This window comes from Amphibalanus amphitrite, unplaced genomic scaffold, assembly GCF_019059575.1.
Source record: "Amphibalanus amphitrite isolate SeventyFive unplaced genomic scaffold, NRLGWU_Aamphi_draft 000925F_arrow, whole genome shotgun sequence".
Taxonomy (NCBI): Eukaryota; Metazoa; Arthropoda; class Thecostraca; order Balanomorpha; family Balanidae; genus Amphibalanus; species Amphibalanus amphitrite.
This window is the reverse complement of record NW_024882419.1, coordinates 181041-192398: the sequence shown is the minus strand read 5'-3', so window position 1 is coordinate 192398 and position 11358 is coordinate 181041. Positions and strand designations below refer to the sequence as shown.

The window sequence follows — 11358 nt, the reverse complement described above, 5'->3', positions numbered from 1 at the left end:
ATTTTGATTCCAGATTAAGGAAAATATTGTTAACTCAAATAATTTACCAAATAATTAATAATGAATTCAATGCAAAAACCAATGATCAGGGAAGCAGTTGAGATATAAGATCTTAAAAATCATTCAATTGTGAGATAGATACACTGAATGAAGCACTCTTTCAGTTTAAAGCATTTTATCCCCGGGCAAAAGTAAGGATGAGAAAGGAATGCCTTCATCTCGCGCCAAAAACGAAACAGTAGCGCCATGCTATTCATGGCGCGCTGTCCTGCATAATGTTCGAAACTTGTGTAAATAGAAAGAAAATGCTGCTCACTGACGCAGCCTAGGCTACCAATTGGATAGTAGAATCGACTAGTGCTTGTTCGCCTAAGACAACAAACACAATAATTCTAAAACCGTGAGAAATTTGTTTTTTGTACCCTCTCTCAACGCTGACATGATGAAATTTGAATTTTAAGGTAGTGGGTGGGTGAGCTTTTTCCTTTTCTATCTAATTTAATTTTGTCTGGTCATGGTAGGGGCTCTTCTGTTTGGGATTATAGGAAATAATAGCTTAGTGCGTGTATTTGTTTGTTTGAAATTGAAATGACAGCTTTAAAAAAATACTTATACCGCCCTGACCCACAGGGCGTTTTGTCATCAGTAGCAAGGCCCTATATCTGGAACGGGGAAGGCACCGTGCCCCCTTTGATTTTTGTATTTAAACATTAGCCCCATGGGTGTTGCATGGAAAGAATGGGACCAAAAGTCAGCAGTGCCCTCCTTAATTGAAGGTGTCCCGCCATTTCTGCCCTATATGGTATATATCCATCAGTAGCAGACGCACTGGCAAGTGGCACGTGGCTAGTACTTTATATCTAAGGCAGTGGTACATACAAATTGTTCTTGGCATCTATCAAGCAGGCTCCTTTTTCACGCCCTGGTGCTGCAGCACTCTGCTCTGCACTGCTGTATTGGTATGGTGTCGTTTGAGATGAATTCAACTCTACGCTTCAACATTGTGAGCATCTTAATTTGTTGATGTTTCCATGAAAGCCTAATACACTGCTTTGTGTAGTGTGTTGCCAGGAAACACTGCTCAGGACATCTCTGACCACACACTTTATGCCAAGCATCCTAGGTGGTACTGGTAGTGGTCGGTGGATGGTGGTAGACACCCTGGAGCTTTTCTGATAGGGTAGAGATATTCCTATAGAGATCTTCTTGTGTGGTCTGCTGCATCCATCCAGTGGATGCAATGCTTATAGTCTTTTGTCAGTTAAACACTTAAACACGTGCAGTGGAAGGGGGCGGATTTTGCCCACCCCTCCTCTTTTTCACCAATAGGTAACTTGCACCACAAACTTAACATTAATGTGAAATTTTGACTACCTGTCCAGAATTGAATTGTGGATCTTCTCGTGGAAGAAATAAGAAAATCGGTTAATAACTTGTCTAGTAATAGCGGTGTAAAATCAAGCATCCTACCGCCGCCGCGGCGCAGCGGCCGGCGCCAGCCGTTATGTGTCGCCTGCATTGTAGACTGTGCCGGGACAGGACGGTTCCGTCTTTACATCGCGCCCCTTACCGCTGATCATATTCAATTCGCATCAAATTTCGTGAGAAAATAAAGAAATGCTCAAGCAATCTTAATTCTTATGGTCAAAGAATTTTGAAAATCGGCCGATAAAAATGTGAGTTATGAGTGTGTAAACACAAAATTGTGATTGCCGCGTTTCCCGCGTCAGCCGATCCCGCTACAGTCGGCGACATCTTACCCTTAGCAGGCTTCTAACTGGCAACTGCCATATTTATTGTTGGAATAACTAGAAATTAACCATATTTACATACTCACAAATGTATGTTTTTTTCGTTTAGTGAAAGAAAAAAGGAAATCGGTCGGTAACTTTTTGAGTTATCGGCGTGTAAACGCAAAAAAGTCGCTTATATGGCAGATTTGACCACATTTGACTTGACCTCATTTGACCGTGAAGATATTGACCTAGGGTCATGAACTACACACACAAAAGAGTTTCCCAGGGCCTTCACCTACCCTCCAAATTTCGTGTTTCTAGGTCCAGTGGGAGCTGAGATCTTGGGGGGGGGGGGGAGACATCCGCCCCCCTTCCACTGGGCGTAGTACTCGCAACCCTTCCACTGTGCGTGTGAACACTACATCACAGGCGCTAGAGAATCGAAGGATGGTCATAGAAGGCTGAGCTTAAGGATGTCCTGCTGCTTCACTGATTTCTGCCTGCACTCTCGTCCTGGGCCCTGTTTCACCGGTGATAGCAGCACGCTGCTTTTACACGTGTCAAATTGGGTTTCCATGGAAACATCAACCAACAGGCCCATTGCTCCAACACTACCGCAAGTGTGACGTCAGCTCGCGCAATTTGATAGCAGCGTGGTAGCAGCGTCCCGTGAAACACCGCCCTGTACAGGTCTGCAGATGAATCATCCAGCTGACCTGTGGGTCAGGCTTCCAGTATTAGTTCCTCTGCGCTGTAGCTTCTCGGTAGTACTGCTCCACTCCACTTCTCTTCTGTATCGCTTCCGTTGCTTGTAGCAGCTCGATAGTTAGTTAGTTAGTTAGTTTATTGACACTTGATAAAAAACATTATACATACAATGAATATGGATAAAACTCAGATGACAGGCGTGTCCACCAAAAACACATGTCATAGACTTCTATACGTACTAAAAGGTTGCTTAGAACATAACACAATAAACAAAACGTCATCGATCAAAACACTCGAACCGATCTAAAACCATGTGACAAAACCTTGCTAAATCTAAAACGTTTCCCTCCATAAGCGCTTCTAAATCCCTAAAATTCAGGTTGGGGAAACTGTCCCTAAGAGGCTCTGTTTCTGGGCAAAACAACAACACATGCCGCTCTGTCTGAACCGCGCCACACATACAAAGCCTCTCATCTGCTGGCAAGCGTGCCCACCTTCCCGTTTCAATTCTAAGCCTATGGGAGCCTAAACGAATTCGAGTAAATGCGGTACGCTCATACTCGGGAACATTTTTATCATACATTGGGTGTCTCTTGAGGTGGGGATTAAACTGACAGTATGTGACTCTTCTCGAAGATGTCGATCCACAAATCCTGGTCTGAGTACTCGCCAGACTGGCGGCTCGAAAAGACCCAGATTCATATCGCATTACAGCATCAATATACTTCCCGGCCCCTGCGCCTGCTTGTCTCGCTAAATTTAGTGCAAAGAACGCTGAGCTGGTATTAAAGTTTTCACGGGAGGTCAACTTATCGATGAATTTCCTTTGGACTTCCTTGACAATAGCGGTAGTGTCTGGATATTCTATTTCCGCCAGAACTAAGTCCGTACATGTCTGGTTGCGAACCGACAATAGCTGCTTTAGCGCTGACAATATCGGTGAAATAACTGATTTTATGTCGTTGCACAGCCAGCTTTCGCAGCCGTATAACACTGAGCTGCTGAGGGCACTTTTGAAAACTAGCTCTTTGACCGAAAAGGGAGCAGGGTTGGCATTTTTGCCGGCAAAAACTAGTTTATGCCATTTGCCGGTTTAAACCGGTTTTAACCGGCAAAAACTGGCAAAAACTGGCAAAAACTCAGAAATATCACAATGCTATGCCTAGACATGATTTTGAACAGGAAACATTTTAAGGAGAATTCGGTGAAAGCTTTATGCTTTCAAACAGAAGCGACATTGACCATTGAAATGTTTCATACCTAACTCAGAATCATTTTCATGGGCTATCCATAAGGAGCTAGTAAGATGCCTTTTGGGGGTGACAAATGAGCCAGTGCAAGGGTGACTGGGTGAGTCCTGCACAATCAGAAGTGCGAAGAGGTATCTGCCACTGATATGCGCACGGCACCGCATGGCACCCTACTTACCGTGGCCGCCTTGTCCCTGTCTCCCCTTACATGGAAAAACATTCCGTTGTGGATGTCTACCGACATGCATAGACATTTTAAGCAGGGGTAAGTAATGAGGCAACTTCAGAATGTTTAGTGCATCTATGTATATAACTACTAGAAATGCATTTGTACATTTCAAATCCATTCCTAACTAGACAAGTTGAAGGTTTGGCCATCTGAGTTTTAGCCAGTTTTTGCCAGTTCTTGCCACCAGGGTTTCTGCCAGCCGGTTTAAACCGGTTAAAACCACTGGCAAAAACCAGTTTTTGCCACCCCCTGCCAACCCTGAAAGGGAGCCTCTGCGTTTTTCTTAAGAAAAGAACTGAACTTTATCAGATGGCTCCGTTTGAAATCGATATGTGCTTTAACTTGTTTCTGAAGAGAGGCGTTCATGACAGGCGTACCGAGATAAATGTATTCATCGGTATGTTCAATGATGATATGCTGCAGACAGAACGGGTGGATATCCTTCGAGTTAACTACCATGAATTTAGATTTTTGAGGATGGATTTCCATACATATTGATTCAGCTTCTCGGTGAAGCAGTTTTAACTTGTGTTCCAAAGCCTTCCTTGACGTCGCAAGGACAACTGTGTCGTCCATGAAAAGAAGACAATGGAGGTTTTCGAGAAATCCATCTCTTCCATATCTTTTAATCGCCCTCACTGTGCTATTTATGTAGAACGTAAAAAGTGAACAGCTGTTTGTCGCCCCTTGTTTTACCCCTGCCGTTGATGCAAAAATTACATTTCCTAGGGAGTTCCTTGTGTTTTTTAGACTGTTCGCTAGAGCTGTCAGATATTTGCCACCGCATCCCTGATCAGCCAGTTTTTGCAAAAGAATATTCCTATTCAGTTTGTCGTATGCCTTGATATAATCTATGAACGCTATAAACAATGTTTGTTTGGTCCTCTGAGCATAATCGATGATTAACCTGAGAATGAACAACTGTTCGGCACAGCCTCTGCCTACTCGACCACCCGCCTGTTCGTCATCTGGTTGAAACCAGAGCTCAAAGCGATTTCTTAAAACACCATCATAAACCTTGGCTAAAGCTCCCTGGATACTAATGCCACGGTAGTTATTGGTGTCGTCCATTCTTCCTTTTTTGAAAATTGTGAATAGTTTTGCAATCGACCATTGGTCCGGATATTCCCCTTCAAAAACCATATTAAATAACTGCGCTAAAACATGTAACCATTCACCATCGAGCATTTTGAGAATTCCAGGCGGTATTCCGTCTATACCTGCAGCTTTATCTCTACGAAAACCTTTAATGACGTTGTTGATTTCCACCACACTGATGGGATCATCCAAAATTGGCATGTATGTACTCGTTTCAGGCACTCTCAGCTCTGTGTCAAGTGATGTAGGGTTTAAGAGAGTCTCGAAATGGCGGCGGAACACTTCATCGCTTGGTTTACTTTTATCGTTATCTCGGAACTCGATCTTTCCTTTCCAGTTTATCGAATTCCAAATCGCCTTTGCATCATTCTTTTTCAGCAGAAACTGCCAGCGAGATTGAGCATCGTGGGTCATCCCACCTGACTCATTGTGAGTGCGTTGGTCACTTCGTTTAGCGGTCAAGCAGGCGCTATACAGTGTGTCTGTCAGCCTCTCACAGACCCTATCTACCGTCATTGGCTGGTCTGCTTCGGTGTCGTGCAGCTGTCGCCACCAAAGAGCGGGGTCCGGGAGAGCTGCACTGAAACCTTCTCCGCTGATGGAGTTAATTGGCACCGCTTTACGCGCTACACCGTGTCCTCTCCGTTCCGGATATGTGCCTAACAGAGCTGCTCTCTCTAGCGTGGCGTCTGGGGACGGGGGAGGACGCCATAACCTCACGGACAAAGCGGACAAATACATTCATAGAGAAAGTGCTCCGGGGTCTCAAGCCCATCTTTACATAGAGGACAGATGCCCTGTTCCTTTTTGTGTTGCCTGACTATTCCTCCGGCCACCCAGGAATGTCCAGTAAGTAGTTTGATCCTGGTGGCGGTCGTCAGTCTACCTACTGTGCTGTATCTGCTGGCTGGCCAAAACTGGTCAGGGGGTTGTAGCAGTCCAGCTAGTGGCAATAGATGCTTCATCCAGTCAAGGCTGATCATGCTAGACGCTACCTTCCGGTATTCCTCTTCAGTGTGATGCTGTATAGCGTAGTTCAAAGCTTTGCTCCAACCACTTTGTTCCTGAGGAGTCGAGCCATAAATCACTTGAGTCAGCGTTGGGAGTCATAGGTCTGCTAACATTTCCTCCCATTGCCGAGCTAGGCTGCTCCGGCGATCCTCATTCACCGCACCGTGTAGCAGTATGTACCGGGTTAGCTCATGGTATCAGAGGGCTGCTCTGGCCTTGCCCTTCACCTAGTGCTGGGGTGCGCGGTGGCACAGCGTCAATTTAATTCTCACATTTGTGTGAAAACTCCCCATTTACCACCACCTCCTGGGTAGGAGCTGGCTGAGGATTGTGATCAATGTTCTCTAAGTCCTGAGCTCTGTTCGCACCCCGTTTATTTATTAGCAGGCTGCGACCATGCTGCTACTTCTTGGCTCTTCATTGGTCGAATTCAAGTGGTCTATTCGTTAGACCAATGAGAGGCCAAGCCGCGCCAGCAATAACTTCCTTATATGGGGAAAACCGACAGCACGCTGATATAAAAACAGCGACTGAACAGGGCCCTGATTTGATTGTGATCGTCTTGTTACAGATTTCAAACATGACAGACCCAACTCCAAGAAAACCAGATACTAAAGGTGGGAAATGAAAAACTAGGCTCAACCAAATTGAATTTTCTTCTAGCTTAGCTAGCCATTTCAATTTGTCTTTTTGTCGGGTAGCAATATTATAAAAGTATTTTAACTTTTTCTCATAGCAAATATCCTGACAATTGTATGGTTTCACTTTGTGGTAGTTTGGTTCTCCTTTATTTTTTATAAAGCAATAAAGTAATTAAAATGCATTTATGTTCTACTGATCATGTAAAAAAAAAATTGTGGGTAATCCCTGTGTTATATTTATTACGAACAGCTTAACTTAATGTGGCTTTGTTATGTTGAAGCATTAATAAATGCTACAGTGTCAGCTGATAATTTCAAGCATGTCATGTTTATGTCTGGTTTGACATTTTTCAGACGGTGTGTATTTTGACGACCCAGAACTCCCAGAGGGCTGGACCAGGAAATGTGTACAGAGGTCTACTGGCCAGTCAGCAGGAAAATGGGACGTCTACATCTACAAGTGAGTCCTAATGGTGGTATGGGGAAAATGACACTTCATTTCATGACCTCTGCTAATATGATCGCTGACCGAACCTTATTGTCACTGAAGTGCTTTCTTGTTTTTGTTTTCTAGATCTGTCTAGCATTGCTTACTGCTTGTCGCTATGTGGCCAAACGAGCAAGAGGTTGTGCTTGCGTAAAAACGTCGCCTCCTTGATATGTTATGGTTGGACCACCACCATTGCCTGGATTATTTTCATTATTCACCAGCCAGCCACACAACATAGCCCGTGCCTGGTTCACCGGTAAATTTTACGGAGGTACAGCCCACCGCTAAAGTAATGTAGGGTTTTACCAATCTGAACGGTTGGCTTTGACTGGCGATTGTTTAATGCGGAGTGATCGAAAAGAAGATGTCAATAGCTAAAGTTGCAGCTGCAAGGGTGACGATACATATAAGATACATTCAAAGTTTCACTGTAGTCTGGCTAATCGTTCCTAAGCTTCAGAAGCAGAACATACCCATGACTGAAACCCCACATTACTTCTGCTGTGGACTGTACCTATTTATTACGTTACATGGAACGCGGATACATTGAACACGGTCCTTTTGACCCCAGCCTGGCACTTTCGCCAGCTGTCATTTGCTGGAGTGACATCACGGGCCAAACAGTCGCTCTCTTCTGGCCTCTAACTCAGCGCCATCGGGTCCCCAGTCGGACATGTTATTTACTAGGGCATGCTTTCACTTGGGCTCTCGGTGAAAAAGCCCAGATTTGAGTCGCTCCGGCGCTCGTCTTGTGAGAATCTTAGGTGGTACGCATTTGGTTGGAGCAATGGCGGCTAGCTGAAGGAAGTTGAGTTGGACGGACCATGTCTGACTGGGATAGGCACATTAAAATTTGGATAGGTATCCAAGTTCTCCCAATTCAACCCAGAATGGCCCTATCAGAGCGTGGGGGGACATGCGCATTGCGCAACATTATCTGCTTAGTGTGGGCTCCCCCTCTGTTCGTCCGTCTCTTAAAACATTTGAGCTCGCTTTATTTTTCAAATGAATGCTAACGACATTTGCCACTACGCGGTTTACAAAGCTGTTAGCTGCGGACCTAGAAAAGTTATAATGCTGCGTCTTTTTGCGTCTCATCGTTTATGACATAATGGTTCACATTTCTCGCGAACAGCCCGATGGGTCGCAAGTTCCGGTCGCAGAATGAAGTTCGGCGCTACCTGGGCGAGATCAACAGCGAGCTATGTCCGGACCTGTTCTGCTTCAACCCGTACGCCCAGGCCGGCACGCCCAGCTCGCGCAAACCGGGCTCCAAGTCGGGCGCCTCCAGTGTCAAAAAGCTGACCAACAAGGCCGTCAAAGCCATGCGGGCCAAGTCTCTGGGTGGCGCCGGGGACGCCAGCAGCACCAAGCTGAAGCTCAAGTTTGACTTCTCGAAGCGCATGGGCCGCCCTCCGTCTGCGGGGAAGCCGGGCCGGCCAGCGGGGAAGCCTGGAAGACCGCCGTCTGCGAGCAAGTCGGGCCAGCCCTCGTCCTCGGGACACATGGGAAGACCGGGATCCAGTGGCAAGCCGGGTAGACCTGCCTCCGCTGGTAAGCCCGGCCGGCCGCTCTCCTCCGGCAAGCCGGGCCGTCCGCCGGGCCGTCCGGCCGGCAGCGGCTCCAGCCTGGCCTCGCCGCCGCTGAGGACGCCCGCGTCCAAATTCAGCCCATCGACCACGCCGCGCGTAGCCATGCCGGCCGTTAGCAAAGGTGAGTGCGACACCGGGTCGGGTTTTTTGGTTTGCTGTTTGTTGCCCCTGACTTTGAAAGTGCCCAGTTAATTGGCCGAGGGCTGGTGCTGAGTGGCACAACGGTTGAGCACGGATTATGGAGAGGATTTGATGGAAGATGACCAACTTGGCTTTTACGTACCTAAATGCTTTTTGCTGATCTCGTTTATACAAGTTTGGTAGCACAAATATGGTTTTTCCGTGCCGTCTCCTTGTTGATCGATCATCTGGGCATCTGGGCCCTTTTCCAGTTGGGACTGTAATGACTTGTTTATGGTTGCCCTGCAGTCTGCACCCATGTTGAATATGGCTATAACGTGTAACGTATCCCGTTTTATCGTCCGTCAGGACCGGGAGCGCCCAAGAAGCGTCCGTGGACGCCGCCAGAGTCTCCGTATGACCTGGTGCAGGAGCGCTACTACCAGGACCCATGGAAACTGCTCATCGCGTCAATCTTCCTCAGCAAACCGCCAGGTCAGAACTCATCAGATCGGTGTCAACATGAGGTATAAAGATGTGTATTTTTATATATAACATTTCAAACTGAAAGGATTTTGTCTTTCAGGGACCATATAGCTCTGCGGTACTTATTTTTTTATTTGCCTCGACAGTTCACACTTCACGTCGGCCATTTAAGAGTGTGTTGGAGCACGGCATGTGAAGCGTGCACAGTACATGCTGCCCTGAGTTCAGGAAACGATCGAATCGCATTAGGTGATATTGTTTGGCGCTTGTCCATCGAGTGATTCTGGCCTGAAGTGGCCTGACGCGTGATCGTCTGTCCCCGTACAGAGACCTCCCCGGAGGACGTGTGGGGCGACCCGCCGCCCGTGCTCGAGGCCCGGCGCGCCCGGCCGCTGCTCGAACAGTTCTTCGAGCGCTGGCCGACGGCCAAGGCGGCGCGCGACGCCTCCGCCGCGGAGATCGCGTCCCTGATCGAGCCTCTGCAGCTGGGAGAGCACGCGGCGGATCTCATCATTCGCTTCTCAGGTCAGTCATTCACTGCAGTGTGGTCAGCCTGGAATGGTGTCGCAGCGGTATTCAGCTTGGCTCGACGGCATTGTATTTGGATTCAGACGAGCTGAGAAAATTACGGCTTTTAAAACCGTTCTTGAAGATGGTTTGTTTCAGTTACAAATACAAAATTCATTTTTGTATTTGAGTACTATCCGATTTCCTGAAATTAACTTGCCAGTAGTTGTTTCGTAAGCTTCAGGTGATTTACAAATAATGTCTTTGGATAATGGCTGACAGGATCATGCACGGCTGCACGAAGCATTTGATTTGATCGACCTTTTCCTGCACATTTGTTTGACTTTCAGCAAATCTCGGCTTATGTTAAATCATGCATTTGACTGGAATCGGTTCCTGTCGTTGGTTTGGAATGAAAATTAATTGCACTGCCCAGCCTTCTAAGCTTGAGCTCCATTTATGTCATTTTTACGTGCTATTTTGTTGCATTTCTGAGTCGATGCTTGTTCTATTTGCCGTTGCAGATGAGTTCCTGACCAAGAAGTGGAAGTCTCCCACGGAGCTGTACGGCATCGGACGGTACGGCAGCGACGCCTACCGGATATTCTGTCTGGGCCAGTGGAAGCAGGTGCGTCCGCTCGACCACATGCTCAGCCTGTACCACAACTGGCTCTGGACCAACTACAAGGCGCTGCGGCTCGAGTGAGCGCCGCGCCGCCGTCCGACCGGCCCACGGCCTTTTACTGGGATGATTTACCGGATCTACGTCCGGCGCTGTGCGCGCGCTGATTATGTCCTATTGGAGGCTGGCGGCTGATCTCGGGCTGCGGCAACTCACCAGCCATTGTCATCGCGGAGGCGACTGAGTCGCCTGCTGAACGTCAGTCGGTGACGTACATGATCATACTCCACTGTTTCGCGCTGCACGAGAAATACATTACATCTAAGTTACTGGTGTCAATGACAGCTGAAAACTGAGATATGATCGATGAGCTGAGCGGTAAGGCTGGGATTACAATTAGCAAGTATGAGCTAGCGTAGTCACTGAAATGTTCCACTCCAGTTTCTAAATAAAAAAAAAAAAAAATGGTAGAAAAGGATTGAAAATAGTTGCACTGCGGATGCTTTGTTATCTTAGTTGGCTTTCACTGGATTATTGGCGAGCGCGACCGCGCGACATGACCTTCGTAGTCGGCGCGCCCTATAACCCCAATATACAAATAAACAAGATCACTGAATTATTATTTTTTTTGCCTATTGTGCGGATAAGAACCTTAAAGTGCAAAGTACAACAGAGTTATTGCTACAGCTTATATCCCAATGTTTGCCTGCCGGATGGACAAAATTGCGATCAATGCTGCCTTTGCATCAGTGAGCAAGCACTTCTGTAACGGTAATGAAAAGCTGGCCTGGCTCACATAAAGTTCGCCAGAAGGTACGTACGCATGGGCGAAGATCCGTATTTGTGCATTCATGAAAACCTATTGGTT

The 11358-nt window shown here is 46.9% G+C and overlaps 1 protein-coding gene across 5 annotated transcripts; it reads left to right on the top strand.

Annotated features, from left to right (window-relative positions):
* The first annotated feature begins 172 nt into the window (after nucleotides 1-172).
* LOC122368125 (methyl-CpG-binding domain protein 4-like) lies at nucleotides 173-10819 on the top strand. Of its 5 annotated transcripts, none has more exons than XM_043341791.1 (7): nucleotides 173-191; nucleotides 6604-6649; nucleotides 7028-7133; nucleotides 8299-8876; nucleotides 9245-9370; nucleotides 9689-9886; nucleotides 10393-10819. In XM_043341791.1, the coding sequence occupies exons 2-7, from the start codon at nucleotides 6613-6615 to the stop codon at nucleotides 10572-10574; spliced, it is 1227 nt and encodes a 408-aa protein (XP_043197726.1). In that variant the 5' UTR covers nucleotides 173-191; nucleotides 6604-6612; the 3' UTR covers nucleotides 10575-10819. The 5 variants fall into 5 exon arrangements, with proteins under 5 accessions (XP_043197726.1, XP_043197724.1, XP_043197723.1 ...); XM_043341789.1 differs by lacking the exon at nucleotides 173-191 and adding an exon at nucleotides 395-472; XM_043341788.1 differs by lacking the exon at nucleotides 173-191 and adding an exon at nucleotides 396-461.
* The last annotated feature ends 539 nt before the right edge of the window (nucleotides 10820-11358 follow it).